Genomic DNA, 17,662 nt, shown 5'->3' with positions numbered 1-17,662 from the left:
TGAGTCCTAATTAGTTGATATTAGTCAATTAGCAAGTGATGAGTTGTTAGTGCTAAACTACTGCCCTATTTTTTCTCTAGTTTTCGTTCTTTCCGAGTTCTATCTAAAAGACTTATATAGTTGTTTTCAGAAAGCAATAGAAAAGATCAGTTTGTCTCTGTTCACATCTTATTCGACTAGTCGTTCATTTCTTTTGCTAACATTATCAATAATAATATTACTCTTTGAGCTAAGTTAATTAATGATTTTACGTCAATTAAGAATACTATATTAAAAATAATATGTATGTAAATATAAAGAAGACAATACTAAATAATTCATTTTGTGGGTGTATTTTATTTACTCAAGATTTCTAATTAATATTTTGTTTAAATTGCTAATTTTATAGAATTTGGATGTCAAGTTTTTTCAATCTAGTGAATAGGGCTAGTATACACTAGCATATGAGTAGTCCAGTAGATTGAATTTCTCATACATACAAAATGTTCCAATTTCTATACATCAGTAATTTGTTATATTTAATACAATAAGAACTGCTGCTATAAATGCTTTGTATGATCCGTCTCATCAAAAATTTCCTCCTACATAAAAGACAATTGACAATTTAATACCTTGGCAACTAAATAAATCATGGAAACCATTTTAATCCAAAATCTTGGAGTAATTTTACCTGTAAAAGCTCTTCAATAATGTCTTCCATAGTTATTATGCCAACTACCTCTTCATCATCAGGGATATTTGGCAGATCATTTTCATCTATCCGCAAAATGTCCGCATACATATCTTTCGAGGACATCCTGCTCCTATTCCTAATTCTCCTGGCTGAATTATTGTTTCCACCATTGGGAAGACTACTCTTACCCTTCTGTGATGATGTAGCTGTAATCTTCTCGGGAACAGGTCTTTCATCATCAATGTCTACTATCACATCCTCAACAGAATCTAGATAGGTAAAACAAAGCGATACGTTCATATCAGAAAAAAGTTAACATGTGAGAAGACACAGAAAGCAGAAGATGCTCACTGTGAGCAAGGGCACTATTGCTAGCAGGTTGGTCCGTCGTCTTTTTGTTGCATTCTCTTGTAACCACAGCCATATGACTATGACCTTTCTGAAACTCATTCAAGATGTCATCCAATCGCATGGTATATGAGACCCTGCATCATAAAAAAGGTAAATCATGTATTTGGGTACCTTATCTTGTAAAGGGAGAAATTTAATAGACAAGGAGAAGCTAGTTGAATTATGGATATTCTTTTTTACTTCTTAATCACAGATAATACATTCAAAGTAGCTGGGTGATAGTGCGTTAGGGTGATAATGCGTCCAAATATATATATAGAGTACATTTACATGAGCAACACCAAAATATACCTTGGGATCTTTCGGATGGTAACATTTCTTACAAGGGTTTCATCTGCTGGATGGATGGTTAATAAGTTCTTGACCTACAAGGTCACGGGAAAAGTACATCAACATATGACTTATTGTATTACCCGAGAAATGGAACTATTTACTTATGTACTTGGTTGGGGTATAAGAACTTATTGTATTGACAAATCAAATGGAATTTTAACTTGTCTACACTGCATGGTCAGGGTAAATGAAAACAAGAGATATTGAAATGACTAACGCCTGCTTGTGTTCCCACATAGATAGGTTTTATATATGTGCGAGAATCATCATTTGGTAGAATAACATGTGCTTGTGTTTCCACATATTTCTGTCGTCATGGAAAAGAAGAGACGGCCTATTCACTTTCTGGAAAGAAAATAACCTCCAAATCATGTTTAAGCTCACAAAAGACCTTACTTTTGCTTCATGTAGTCACTATCTTTTAATTATGGACAAGAAAAGAGTTTATTTGGAGCATAAAAGACCCTTTTCTTGTATCTTGGGCCATCAAAAGACAAATACGACGGGCTCCAAAGCAAAAGTGAAACATGGAACTGTGAATCGGAAGTAGTGAAGTGGATATTTTTTCGTACATTGTAACAACTAATAACATCATGGAACTGTGAATCGGAAGTAGTGAAATGGCTATTTTTTTCATACATTGTAACAACTAATAACATAAGCAAAAACTGTTCTTTCAATTATGTGGAACGCAAAATTTGCCAGGAATATGGAAATAAGAGAAATAGTACCAGAAGAAGTCCAATTATGTTTGTAGGTTGATCAAAGTAGATTGGTATCCTGCTATGCCCTTTCTCCAAAATTAAATTGGTCAAATCTCTGTGGAAAAAATAAAAGAGTATGAAGCAGCTTGAATACTCATGCAAATATATCTGTATATGGACATTCTGAGTATGCAAAACCTGTCCAACTTCCCATCAATATCAATTGAAAAGATATCAGATATGGGGGTCATAGCATCACCGGCTCTTTTCTCGTGAAGCTCCAAAGCACCAGCAATTATAGTTGTCTCATCATTTGTTAGCTCTCCACCTTTACCAGCCTGTAGAAATGGAAAATAATATGATTCATTCTAATTCTAGCACAAGCTAAAACTATATATTGCTTAGCAATTAAAAACCTACATGATTTCCATGAAAATGTACTAAAGTTTTCAACTCAGCTCGTCGGAAAAGACCACTATTTTGATGACCTAGCAGATAGTCCAATAGCTGCAAATAATAGAAACTAAGAGGTTCAGGCCAACAATATATATATTAGGCACATTAACTTGTACTACAATAAGCAGTTGGTTCGATTGGCCATCATTGGAAAATTTCTAAGTGAAAAGACCATGCCTAATATAATTAAGTTCACCTTGCCTATTGGATATGCAATAGGAAAGCAGATCCAAACAAGAACGCGGACAAATGGGGCCATAGTTGCACCAATGGTCAGTCCATGTCTAGAGCAAAGGGACTGAGGTATGATCTGCTCAACCATAGAATAATAACGTAAATTCAATATTTGCTAAATTCATCAATCCTCAATGCAGATTACTCGGTAAACGAAAACGTCAAATTACAGCAACATCAAAGAAGGCAAACCAGTACTATAAGCATAAATCATCTCTGATTAACCTAAAAAGTTCTAACAATAACTTCAGTTATCATTAAGTGACACGCATATGAGACTTTTGTATTGCAGGGGAAGGTAAAATGCAGGACGCCCACTCCTCATAGAGTCGGTTAAGGAAAAAGTAAGTTCACCTCACCAAACAGAAGAATCAATGTGACAGAAATAAGTATAGCACCCCAAGCTGAAATTAGGCTGTCAAGAAAGATGGGAAGTGCCTGCAATGATTTAAATGAATTCTCAGAAACGCGGATATCCTACTAGTGCAAGAAAATTTTCCTCAAAAGATACACTATCATAGTTGCTTACCTCCATGGCAGCAGCATTGCATATAAGTAGGGTGCAGAGCAATAAATGCTGATTTTGTACAACAGGCAAGATCTTCGCTGTTAAGCCAAAACAAAGTTCCATAGTAAGGCAACAGGATTCACAATTTCAAATTTTTAATCATTGAATTTCATATTAACTATTGAGAACTAAACACACTTAGAACTAACTGGTCCAGCCAGTGACCAGCATCATACAGTCATAACGATGTAACTACAACTCTCTCTTCTTCCCAATGAGGCACAAGAAAACAAAAGATTCAACAAAACCAAACAAATATGATTGCTTTTAAAGTGAGTATTCAGTATTGCGGAAAAAAATCAAGAGCTTTTATCATCTATGTTAGAGGTGTTCCAGAAGCATCAGCGTTCAAATTAGTAGCTTTACGAACAAATGCATAAGATATATTAGGAAAATGGAAAGGTTTGTACAAGTTATAAGTTGGGTCTCCATTTTGTGGAAATTGTTAGGTATGAATGATACTTGTGAACAGAGCAGATAGGGTTGAGGGGTTCAGATGAATCCTTTAACGGAAAATTACATTGTTTATGCAACGTTAACTTTTTTGTTCAGATATATACGCAATAGATTGTTGAAATGCTTTGACTTCTTTGTGTGTTTACTTCTTCATATTTTGAAACCTTAGTGAAAATTTTGGCTCTACAACACTGCATATGAAGTGAATGGTTAAATAGTATCTCTCCCTTAAAAGTAATTTGTCTTTTTAGTAAAATGTCAAATGTACACCTACTTGTTGTAGCCAACTCCAGATATCACGTTGAATTTGTGATCGTGTAATCTAATAGCTTAATTAACATGAAAGGTGCAATGATAATTAAATACCAGCATTTTTACGATCACTTGGAGTTCCAGACTTTGCAAGGACTTCAAGATCAACAAGACTTAACGACATTAACCCCAATGTAAGGCCAGACATCATTCCCGCAAATATTACCAGAAATACAATGATCACTATATGATTGAAGAACTCCGACTCGCAACATGTGTACTCCACCCCCATTCAAAAGTTGATAAATATTAAATTCAACAAATTCAGAAACGTCAGCTTTTTAGAAACTAATATCAATTTCCTCCATCTGTGAAGCTGCTTCATAATAACTTATCATAAATATAAATATACATACATATATAAATATGTATAGCGATCTATTTTTGTTTCTTTCTAAGGAATCGAGGCAGAATGGATTGAATATCAGTTCAAAATGAAGTAAAACACAGAAAGAGGAAAACACTGAATTCTAGTTTTACGGAGACTAATGGTAGTTTGCCGTAAAAAGGGGGCAATTTAACGGTAAAAGGCTTTTCGGTTGGAAAAGAGTATTAACAATACCGCACTTTGCCTTCCCAAAATACTTGATATTATTATTTTACCCATAAGTAGTAGTACTATTCTCGGTTTTAGAAAGATTCACCTATTTTTCTGAAAAAAAATACTCATTTCCTTTTTTTGGCTTTCATTTTACTTTTTCCCATGATATGATGAGAATTAATGGTTTTAAGATGGTGGATGTTTTAACTTTATTTTTTTTCATAAAGTTATTATTAATTAGGTCGCATATAACTCTAATAAGTGTAGAATTATTTGACTATTATGTGTTTTTAATCTTTTTTACTCTTTCAAAATTCCTTTTACTGCAATTGTAAAAACAGTAAATTAATTAAATTACATTTTGAGGGTTGAATGTGTGAATGGTTACGGTATTACCCGATTCATTATTAATGGATAGCAATAAAATAAATAATATTTTATTTGAGAGTAAACACACGCCCATGATTTGAGATTAATATTGCTGTCAAAATTATATATTTATAATAGTTAAAAATGGTTTCGTGGGGCAGTATGACTCCCAAACTTTAGTGTCTATTTGAAAATTAGGTATAAATTTAATGGGGTTGTCATGTATTTTCTCCATATAGTTCGATATGGTGCTTCTTTTTTAATTAAAAAAAATAGAACTGTTCAAAATCTTTAGAAATGGTAATTTATTGAAATATTTGATAGCCATTTTTTTTTTCTTGGCTATAATAAATTAGTAATTTTACTTTTCAAAAAGTAAATTAGATAAAGGGAAAAGAAAAGGTAGAATTACTAGAAAATAGAAGGCCAGAAAACATAAATAAAGGCAAAAGAAAAGTTAATTAATACAAAACAAAGAGATAATGCACAAGTATCCAACCTATGCCCAAAATTTCAGAGACATACTTATACTATAGTAAGGTCCTATTACGCCTTTGAACTTATTTTATAAATTTTTTACTCCTTTTCAGCCTACGTGGCACTAGTTTGAAAAAAAATCAACCAACATTGGGCCGACAAGATAGTGTCACGTAGGCTAAAAAAGAATAGAAAATTATTAATAAAATAAGTTCAGGGGTAATAGGACCTTAGTAAAAGTATAAGTATGTCTGAAATATCGGGCATAGGTTGAGGGGGTACTTATGCATTATCCTATAAAACAAACGTGATAAAAGAAGTAAGAAAAAGGTTTTTTCCTTATGCGGGAATAGATCCCACGCCCACGAGAAAACTAGGGTCATTAGCACCCAAGCAGACTTATGTGTCGTGGGTGTTCACCGGTTATATATGATCAATTTTCTTGATATTTATGTATAACAATATATATGTTACGTCGGGGTGAATGGGTGCTCAATGTTATACATTGATATGTTATGTTTAATGCAACACGATTAAATGATTTTTTGATACATTTGACATTAGTTTAGGACCATAAAGTCAAAAAAGTCTTCTTTTTTCTTTAATTTCTTATGAAGTCAAAATAAATCGGTCTTTTTAATATTGAGGGAGTATTAGTTTAGTATAAATGCATGTGTGTCATTGTGTCAATTATTAAAAAATAAGAAAAATAAATAATTTGCTTGATAAAAATATTAATATTACAATCAAAGCAACATCGTTGTAAAACTAAGCTTAGAGTAAGTAATATAAGTATAAAGAAAATACAAAATAACTAAATGAAGGAGATAAATTTTCTTCTATTTTAGTGTCTCTTACAGTGGTGAATGATATATGTTATATTCTAGGTTTTTTTTTTATGATCCTCACAAATGCAGGGACCTTGTCCCTGATAGTGTGCTCTTGTCCAGATACAAATGGAGTACCTGTCATGTCAGGTGGTCTGTGAAAAGTGAATTTTCGTGCACCAATAGGAAGAGTGAACGAGATTGTCTGTTTTAGTGTCTCACAAACAAAGGGACCTGGTCACTTGTTAAGTTCTCTCGTCCAGATCTATTATTGAGAACAATTGTAAAGCTGTCGTGTCAGAGCTTGGTGAGGCGTCAACATACTACACCAATCAGAATGGCCGTAGTTGCTTGTCCAACGATCAATAACTTTATGGTTGACTTAGTAAATGTTGTGCGGAATTTGAGATAATACGAGAAAATATATAAACGCGAAAAACAAGACAACAGATTTACGTGGTTCACCAATAAATTGGCTACGTCCACGGGAAGAGAGGGAGCAGTTTTATTATGGAGATGCAAAAACAGAATTACAAAATAGGGTTTGCAAGGGACCTGGTCTGTAACGGGTCCGATTCAAGACATTCAACAGTAAACATGACAAACAACAAATAAATTCATTCATGCAAAGAAGGATGTTAGACAACAAGCCTTTTAAAGAACTCACAAAGAAGTTTGCAAGGGACCTGGTCTTGTTGTTGTTCTTGATTGTTTTTATTGAGCTTTATTTGTAGGATTCGTTTCATTGTTTGTTAGAACCGTTTCAAACTTGGTTTGAGTCTTGCAAGAACATAATTAGGAGTAACTTTGGGTCTTACTATAAAATTTTATATTAATAAGTTGGGTTAGTATAGTGGGCGGTGCGGTATCCGCTTAGTTGGAGTCTATGTTATCTAGGGGGATAGTTTAGAGGGTAGTGTTGTATCTACTCTGACTCGTCTAAGTGATAAGGTGTATTACTTAGCATAGAGATTAGCAGGATATTATCTTGGTGTAAAACTGATTTTACTTTTTCTTTTGAGAAGATTAGTGAAACGCAGTTCGAAAAGTCCTGTTGAGACATGTTGTTGTTGTACTCCCTTGATAAATGAGGTTTCCACGTAAAGTTGTTTGTTCAATCTTTACTTTCAGCACTTATCTTACTGTTAGTTATTGTAACTGAGCTGAGGAACGGTTACATCAAAATAAGTGGACACATATTCTTAGTTACTATTCTTGCTGAGTCAAGGGACATGTTCCTTGACTGATTGGAGGGGGCATACTTTCCAACAAGATATAGTAACATAGCTTGCCTCATCACTATCGCCCTTTCTAGGATTACTAAACCTCTGCATACTTTCCTCTAACTCTAGGATCTTTGACTACTAGTGGACTCTTTTACTACTACTACTACTCATGATCTCATAGCTTATAGTACCTTTTCAGGCGAAAATATTACCCAATCTCAAAACATACAACTTAAAAGAGGATTTAAGATGAAAAAAGGCTTACAGAAAATACTACAACCCGATTTTAGTCTAAACACACGATTCATATTTGTATGGGTGCATTCCTCTGAAATTGAATACTTAACTTACTCTTGGTTTTCTTTGAAGCTCTTATGGAGGCTCGCGACTTCCTCAAAATTCTTGTTAAGAACAGATCATTGACAAAGAATTGACTTTGCTTTTGAACCACCTCTAGCTTGATGGGTTGTTCAAAGGATGGGAGAACACATGAGTTAGAATAAGTCTCTATGACATAGATCTATTGCACAATTAAGAGTATGAAAGAAGAGAAACTTTTCTTAAATGTTGGTAATTTCTCATTTATAGTTGTGGGGCCCTCACAACCATAAATAAGATCCTACATGACACGACTCATAGACACCCTAAGACACTTGAACTCTGTACTCTGATATCAAATTTGTCACGATCCGAGCCTACACCCTGAACATAGCCGGCACACGAAAGCCATTCCTGATTTTCAAGCGAACTCTCATCCTGACTGACTACAAGCAAAACACTAACTCAAGCATACAAACCTTAAAAGTTGAATAAAATTCATGAAACTTAAATAGAAAGTTTTAACTCAAAAAAAAACTCTAAACAAAATAAATTATCTAACTCGGCATAAAATATCAAATTAAGTCTTTAACACATTTGATAAAATAAATAAATGATATATATTATATAAGTAATTCATCAAAAAACTAAATGGACAATCCACTAATTCAATTAACTTATAAAAGCATCCCTTGGATGTCTATAGACAATGTACCTCGTTTATTTAGCTGGTACCATTAAATCTCAACGACAATTAAACACAAATCATTGAACTCGTAGCAAAAACTCATCTAAAACTACCTTAACACAAACTAATAGTGCAACATGATCAAATAACAAGTTTCAGACATTTTAGAATCATCACATCACCTATCTAAGGTTGTCTAGATTAAAAAAATTGATAGTCGTCAAACTTAACTCCTTAAAATTCAAACTCAAGAACAATCCATCACAGAACAATCTCAAAGACCATTAAAATATTTTAGAATAAGAAGATCAGAGGATTCTTAGAAATTGTAACACATTATATTAAACGTAAGAGACTGCGGAAGTTGAAATATTTTTGTCCCTGTTATTTTTGTTTTTAGATATTTAAAATATTGAATAAATGCGTCTCATTTGCAAAATACAACGTATGACTTATGAGTAATTTTTTTTCATATTGAAACAATATCACTTCTAAAAAAATCAGGAGTTAGTTGATTTGTTAATTTGAGATGTAATGTAGTAATATTGACGAAAAAAATAAAACAATACTAGATATTTGAGTTTTGAAAATATATCCATCAATATTTGTGACTAATTAGATAGAGCCACAATACTCTTAAGTAATGTTAGAGGCAATTATGAAGTTTATTAACATTTCACAACGTATAAATAATTGTTTTTGTAACATTTTCGTACCAAATTATTATTTGTTGGAATTGGTGAATGAAATGGAGGCTCTTATACAGTGTCTTATGCAAAAATAAAAACATGCATCATTAAGTTTAAACATGAAATGGTTATCAATTAACATTGGGGTGAAGTATTGACTGATCAATGAATTATATTATAGATACTTATTATCATAAGGAATTGAATTTGATGACAAATTAGGAAGTTCATTTCAATGATTTTCACCAAACAAAACCAATTTTTATATCTATTTTCTGGTTAAGGGGTAAGTAAACATTTTTTATTGGGATAATTGTAGAAACAATTGAACAAGATGAAGAAGAACAGGATGAAGAAGAAGAAGAAGGATTTGGAAGATAATATCTTCACTTTTATTTCATTAGAGAGGAATCCAAAAACAGTTTATGAAAACAACTAAAACACTACTTTATATAGAACTTAAAATATTAACTAACTAATCTAACAGATCCTAACTATAATTTGTTATAACTAATTTTAGTTAGCAAAGTAATAACACCTTTCTCATTACTCCCCCTCAAGCTGGTAGGTACGAATACATTCAAAACTCCCAGCTTGGAAACCAAATGCTCATGTTGTGCTCTTGCCAGCCCCTTTGTCATAATGTCTGCTTGCTGTTCTTGTGTCCTTATGTATAGTGTTTGAATCAACCCAATTTGTATCTTTTCTCTGATGAAATGGCAGCCGACTTCAATGTGCTTTGTTCTTTCGTGGTAGACTGGATTAGCTTCTATTTGTAAGGCTGCTTCGCTATCACAGAAAAGCTTTACAGGTAGATGTATTTCTTCTCCTAATTCTTTGTATAATGCAATGATCCAAACTAATTCTGATACAGTAGAAGCCATGCTTCTATACTCTGATTCAGCTGAACTTCTTGATACTGTTGTTTGTTTCTTTGACTTCCAAGAAATCAAAGACTCTCCATGTTTGATTAAGAACCCTGCCACTGATCTTCTTGTATTTGGACATGCTGCCCAATCTGCATCACAGAAGGCTATTAATTCTCTGTCTTTCTTGCTGCTCATCAACACTCCCATTGTAGGTTCTCTTTTTATGTATCTAACTACTTTAAGAGCTGCTTCCATGTGTGATTTCTTTGGACATTGCAGAAACTGACTTAAGGTTTGTACTGCAAATCCAATGTCAGGCCTAGATAGTGTCAAATATAACAATCTTCCAATTAATCTTTGGTATGGACCCTTGTCTGCCAGTACTTGATCATTTGTAATATTCATGGCTTTATTGCTATCTGTAATATTCATGGCTTCATCTAGCAATGTATTTGTTAACTTCAAATTGATATCCAGTGGTGTCCAAGATGGTTTAGCTGCAGTCAATCCCATCTCCTCTATCAATTCTAAAGCATATTTTCTTTGGTTCATCAGTATGCCCTTTTTTGTACCATCAGCCTTAAACTTGATCTTGTAAACCCATTTACAACCAATAGGTTTCTTGTGAGAGGGTAAAGGTACTATAAGCCATGTCTTATTTGCCTCAAGTGCTTGAATCTTTTCTTTCATAGCTGAAATCCATCTAGGATCTGAACATGCCTCCTTGTAAGATTTAGGCTCAGTGATGCTAGAAAAAGCACACAAATAGGACTAATATTGTGAGGATAAATTGGCATAATGCAAACAATGTGATAAAGGATGATGTAATGAAGTAGAGGCAGCATATGTGACAAAATAAGTCATCCATGTAGGTTGTTTCCTAACTCTATGTGACTGTCTCAAAGGCATAGAGTTAACACCAACAGGCAAAGTAGAAATATCAACATCATCAACCTCAATATTAGAAACAATGTCAGGCCTATCAAGAACATCATGTGGAGGAGAATCTTCAGTAGGAGATATGTCCAAGAAAGCAGTAGGAGATGGAGATGTATTCTAGAAAGGAAATGAATCCTCCCTAAAACTAACATCTCTAGATATGAAAAAATTATGAGTGGCTAGGTTATATAACACATAGCCTTTTGTAACTACAGATTAACCCATATGTACTACAGGAACAGCTTTGGCTTCAAACTTATCTCCAGGTGGTAAACACTTAGCATAACATAAACAACCTATTGTTCTGAGGTGTGTTAAGGACCCTTTAACACCATGAAACACTTCAAAAGGAGACTTGTTGTTGAGAGCTATAGATGGCAATCTATTCATCATATACACAGCCCCAAGCACACAATGACCCCAGTATATAATAGGTATAGAACCCTAAAATCTGATAGCCCTGGCTAGTTCTAGAAGATATCTGTTTTTCCTCTCCACCACCCCATTTTGTTGTGGTGTGTAAACACATTTTTTCTGATGTACAATACCAAGTGATGTAAACAAAGCATGACAATTAGAATTGACAAATTCAGTGCCATTATCTGATCTCAACACTTTGACCCTTTTTCCAAATTGTGTACTGACTAGCTGAAAGAAATTTGTTAACACTACCACCACATCACTCTTTAATTTCATCAAAAATATCCAAGTCATACGAGAATGGTCATCCACAATAGTCAAAAACATTCTATAACCATCAAAAGTAGGAACATGAAATGGTCCCCATACATCCAAGTGCAACAAATCAAAAATACAAGAAGATCTATTCTCACTATTAGGAAAGGGTAATGTGGTTTGTCGAGCTAATGGACACACATCACATTTGTCTAAAATCCTTTTGCATTAATTAGGATCAATATTAAAAGAATGACTCATAGTTCCTACAGATGCATGACCCAACCTTCTATGCCAAAGAAGGATGTCCAGCTTATTCTTGGAAGCAACCATTCCTTTTGGTGAGCAATCAACACCTCTCTCTCTGTGACTCATCATATAGAGGCCATTCTTTTCTTCACCAATCTCCAGTACCTTCCCACTTGAGAGGTCTTGGAACACACAATAATTAGGAAAAAAATGAACTGAGCATTGTAGTTCCTTAGTGATCTGAGATACTAAAAGCAGATTATATCTAAAATCTGGAATGTATAAAACAATTTTCTCAGATCTTCCATCCATCAATTCACAACTACGAATATGTGTTACCTCTACGATCCCTCCATTTGGCTAATGTACTTGTTTGTTATAGTCAGCAACAGGCTTCCTAAAATTCAACATCTCTTTATGAGATATCATATGGTTGGATGCACCTGTGTCTATTATCCATTCCTTATCATCATTACATGCATAGGAAGCAAATGCTTTAGAAAAATTAGCTCCCATTTTCGAATCAGATAATCTGCACATATTTGAGGAGGAAGGTTCTGGCACATCATCAGCCTTGTGCTGTCCCAGATTAGACTGATTGAGATGTGATGATTTATCATATTGTTGCATCATCTGTAGGTGTTGTTGTGAAGGAATGTGTGATCTATTCCAATCAGCATGAAGATTATCATTTCTAGGATAGTTATTGTAACCTTGATCATTACAAAAATTCACATGAGCTGCTCGAGCTTGTGATCCATCATTGTGTGATCGACTTTCCTCATCCCTTATATTGTGAGCATGACTTCGATTTTCTCCTTCCTTCTCATAAGAATCATTTTGCTGTCCAACTTTCTTCTTGAATCTGAAGTTGGAAGGATATCCAATTAACCTAAAGCAATTGGCTTTAGTATGACCCATCATCTTGCAATGATCACACTGAGCATTCCAGTCCCCTTTAAACTTGTTAGGAACTTGACGAGCAGTCATAAGAGCTGCTATCTCCAGATTATTAACATTCCTAGCTGAGTTTGCTATGACTCGTTGGCTTTCTCTTTCAATCATCATTGAATAGGCTTGATTAACAGAAGGAAGAGGAACTAGCATCAAGATCTGACTTCTAGCCTGCTCATAAGTCTCATTAAGACCTAGTAAAAATTGTAACAACTTCTGCTGTTTCATAAATTCTACAAAACCTCTCGATTCTGTGAAATTACAACCACGAAAAGGCACAATGCAATCAAATTCTGCCCAGCACAATCTCAATTTTGTGAAATACTCTGCGATAGTACTCGTACCCTGTACCAATGTGACAATTTCTCTATGTAGTTGAAAGATCCTTGATCCATCCGTCTTATCAAATCTCTCCTTAAGATCTCGCCAAACAGAACATTCATATGTAGAGTAAACAATTCCACCCAATAATTTCTTTGAAACACAATTCATGATCCATGAAAGGACAATTGCATTGCATCTCTCCCACAAATCACTCAAATTAGGACAAAATCCATCCTTCCTGCACTTTCCATCGATTAGCCCCAACTTGTTTCTTTCAAGTATGGCTATTCTCATCGTTCTGCTCCATACGGAATAATTCTCAGCACCTGTAAGTTGAATGGAAATCAATACAACTCCAGACGTGTCTGCAGTACTCAAAAAAAGAGGATGATTGTGTCTAAGTTTTTCCGGTAACTCATTGTCGACAGTAACAACCATTGTTGAACTTCATCAACGACTTTAATTCTTCCTTGTTAAACTTCAATTCAGACCATATCAATGGTTGATTGCTCTGATACCATGTAGAAACAATTGAACAAGATGAAGAAGAAGAAGAAGGATTTGGAAGAAAATATCCTCACTTCTATTTCATTAGAGAGGAATCCAAAAACAGTTAATGAAAACAACTAAAACACTACTTTATATAGAACTTAAAATATTAACTAACTAATCTAACAGATCCTAACTATAATTTGTTATAACTAATTTAGTTAGCAAAGTAATAACACCTTTCTCATTAATAATGTCCAAGTACCCCCTCAATCTATGCCCGAAATCCCAAAGACACACTTATACTATACTAAGGTCCTATTACCCCCCTAAACTTATTTTATTAATAATTTTTTACCCCTTTTCGACCTACGTGGCACTATCTTGTGGGTCCAACGATGGTTGACTTTTTTTCAAACTAGTGCCACGTAGGCAAAAAAGGGGTAGAAAATTACTTATAAAATAAGTTCAGGGAGGTAATAGGACCTTAGTATAGTATAAGTGTGTCTCTGGGATTTTAAGCATAGGTTGAGGGGGTAATTGTGCATAATCTCTTTTTTATTCATCTAAAGTAACACGCTTCTCAAGATCATTAGTTTGTAGACATTTGATAATGTTAGAACCCTTAACTTTTGTTATCTAAATATATTTTTATTTATAATAAATTATTTACCAAAATGATAAAAATGAAAAAAGATACACCTCGCACATTAAAAGTTTATATCAATTAAACAATGCAGGATTAGAGGAAAAAATTGATTAACAATAAAGTACAATATAATCTAAGTTTTAAATTAAACAATTCTATTAAATCCACTTACTAACTGTAAATTTGACCCGAATAGAACAACAAAAGTGCTATATATCAATTCATCAAACTTTAGTGTCGTCCAAATTAGACAACAAATTAGTAGTAACTAAATCTTGTAAGAATCCATAGTACTCATCTAGCAAATCTTGACGCTCATTGAGAAGTACGAAAACCTACATATATAAGAAAATAGTAGTAATGAACAAGAACATGAAGATCGTCTATATACTAAAATTATAAAAAAACATTCACCTCATGGTACACCTCTTTGACATCCGTTCATAATATCTAAGAAGGATTTGTACTCATAGTTAGTAACTAAATATATCTGCAAAAAAGTATAAGTCAATAAGGTATTACTAAAGTATTTTGAATATAAGTTTTAATTAGTAAAATCACGAGCTAATAGAATGTAACCTCTATTTTATTCACAAAAGCTGAATATTTGTTCAAAGTGAATTGATTTATCCAAAGGAGGCTTGACTTCATCATTAAGGATTATATCTTAGCCACAGAGCAAGAGGGAATTCAATACAAGGAGTAAACTAGATAATGGATTGGGAGTAGCTGAATCTTGCAAGAATTTAGTAAACTCATTTATCAAATCAGGATGTTCATTGAACAGTACCACAACCTACACATATAATAAAGGGATAATGCCCAAGTACCCCCCTCAACCTATGTCCGAAATCTCAGAGACACACTTATACTATACTAAGGTCCTATTACCCCCCTGAACTTATTTTATTAATAATTTTTTACCCCTTTTCGGCCTACGTGACACTATCTTGTGGGTCCAACGATGATTGACTTTTTTTTCCAAACCAGTGCCACGTAGGCTAAAAAGAGGTAGAAAATTACTTATAAAATAAGTTCAAGGGGGTAATAGGACCTTAGTATAGTATAAGTGTGTCTCTGGGATTTCGGGCATAGGTTGAGGGGGTACTTGTGCATTATCCCTATAATAAAATAGTAAGAAACAAGAACATAAAGATTGTCTAATATCTATGTATCCAATTCTTTAAAAAAAAATATAAGTCTTACTTTTATTAGTAAAATCATAGATAACAGAAATGCAACCTTTATATTTTCAACTAAATTGCTTTCTTCTTCATTGATAGTTGTTTTCTTTGAAGAAACCTTGTTTTCATCATTGAGCAATATTTTATAGCCATTGGGCACAAAAGCATTAAATACATGGAGCAGACAGGATGCCCTCTAATCAATTCTCTCACAGTTTCTATGACACCGACATGATCAATTATGTGAGGAATATTTAAAGACGCAGTGCAGTTCCTTATAAATCACCAAACTAGAATATCTTTTAATAAAGATCACAAAAATAGGTAAAATTTAGTTGGAAACCATTGAGAATTTAAGTCTTTCATAACATCAAGGAATATGTGATACTTTTCTACTTGGTCTACAAATCTGTCCTTGATTTTACGACTCGAACCTACACCCTGGACGTGACAGACACTCAAAAACCATTGCCAGTTCCCAACCGAACCATCATCCTGTCTGACTACAAGCGAAAGACTAACTTAAGCATACAAAACTTAAAAACTGAAGAAAATTGTTAAAAACTGAAGAGAATTCATGAAACTAAAATAGAAATCTTTATTTCAAAAGAAAACACTGAATAGAAAAAACTTATTCAACTCTGCATAAAGTAGGCACCTAAAGTCTTTAAAAAAGATTATAAAATAAATAAATAATACAGACTCCTTCATTATACTAACTATCTATGAAGTCTATAATTTATAAAGAGGAGGCGGGGAAAAGACCCATGACATCCATACTAAACTGAAAAGTAAATGAAATCCTCCGGAAATAAAGAGACTAACCATAGTAACTCGAACACCCGGATGTAAAAACGAATCCCCCGTTGATGATCCTAAATGCCTTGTATGAGCATCATGAAAAGATGAAAACCAAAACGCCAAGTATGTGGAATGTGCGAGAATATAAGGGGAATTCTAGAACATAAGCATAAGCTGGAACTTGATAAAAGGAAACATACATACCTCTTTTCAAACTTATTCAACTCAAGGAATACTCAAAGATATTCGAAACCACTCAAATTACTCAACACGGAAGTATTGAAGGACACGATACTCAACTCAAAGATTAGATACTCAACTTAAAGATATGATATTTGACTCTGGATAATCATCTTTTGATACTCAACTCTATAACACCCGTAGCCAAAACAGACCAAAAATTAGTTTTTCAGAAAAATCTGCAGGTGCTACCAACGGTGGCATTAACAGACCGTATCCTAAACCACGGTCCATCCTGCACAACCGTCGATGGGATCAGAAACTCTCAAAAATTTCAGCCTAGAAAAATTGGTTAAGTCTTGGACGACGGATGAACTTACGGTCCGTAGGTCAAACGACGGTCCGTAGTCCATGACCGTCGATCAAGACTCCCTTCAAACACTCTCTGACAAGAGCTATGGATGGCCAACATGGTTCGTAGGTGGACCTACCGTCCGTAAGTGAAAAATTTGTAGCCAGTTAAGAGGAAATGCAGTTGGGTCAACTAAAAATGATCACAACTCTTAGCACAAAATGAATTAGGTCTCCCATGACCTACCCACAAATAGATAATTGAATATCTTTCCATATCCACCAATCTTGCTAAAATGTGACCTCCGAGTAAATAGTTATGCCATTTTAGTAAAGGCCTGCCGAACAGGCCCTCACGATGGACCCAATGACGGGGCGTCGGGCGCACGATGGACCGTCAGTCCTGGCCGTCGTGAGGCCCGACAACAACCTTTCCAGGGGTCTTTTGGACCTTTTGCACTCCGTTTAAACCCTAAGTTACGTCATTTTTACCCTAAACCATCATATTTTAATAAGTTTAAGCCTAGAAACATAAAACATATCCAAGTCAAATTATTAAATCAAAACATAGAAAATTAGAAGCAAGAGAGGAGAAAAAAGCTCCAGAAGCCTAGTTCAAAAACGCCACAAGCTCCAATAGTTCCAACCTTGAAACTTAAGTATTTTTTCCGTGGATTTCATCACCAGGTATGTAGGATTTCACTAGTGGGTTCCTT

At 34.1% G+C, this 17,662-nt stretch overlaps 2 protein-coding genes across 2 annotated transcripts; both read right to left on the bottom strand.

The window, feature by feature from the left end:
- Window positions 1–403: 403 nt before the first annotated feature.
- Window positions 404–4,569, bottom strand: LOC101263554 (DUF21 domain-containing protein At2g14520-like). Its single transcript, XM_019216023.2, has 11 exons — window positions 4,202–4,569; window positions 3,341–3,417; window positions 3,166–3,249; window positions 2,774–2,887; window positions 2,542–2,628; window positions 2,320–2,459; window positions 2,149–2,236; window positions 1,376–1,449; window positions 1,025–1,158; window positions 671–942; window positions 404–581 (listed from the first exon to the last, which is right to left on the bottom strand). Exons 1-11 carry the CDS (start codon window positions 4,377–4,379, stop codon window positions 540–542), a joined length of 1,290 nt encoding a protein of 429 aa, XP_019071568.1. The 5' UTR covers window positions 4,380–4,569; the 3' UTR covers window positions 404–539.
- A 5,207-nt stretch (window positions 4,570–9,776) lies between these two features.
- On the bottom strand, window positions 9,777–13,730 carry LOC138338848 (uncharacterized). The gene is made up of 5 exons (XM_069289931.1): window positions 12,384–13,730; window positions 12,052–12,254; window positions 11,325–11,472; window positions 11,047–11,207; window positions 9,777–10,899 (listed from the first exon to the last, which is right to left on the bottom strand). The coding sequence occupies exons 1-5, from the start codon at window positions 13,728–13,730 to the stop codon at window positions 9,777–9,779; spliced, it is 2,982 nt and encodes a 993-aa protein (XP_069146032.1).
- Window positions 13,731–17,662: the final 3,932 nt, after the last annotated feature.

The sequence above is a fragment of the Solanum lycopersicum genome, chromosome 10 (genome assembly GCF_036512215.1).
Source record: "Solanum lycopersicum chromosome 10, SLM_r2.1".
NCBI lineage: Eukaryota > Viridiplantae > Streptophyta > Magnoliopsida > Solanales > Solanaceae > Solanum > Solanum lycopersicum.
Note: the sequence above shows the minus strand (reverse complement) of the source record. Positions and strands in the feature narration are given on the sequence as shown.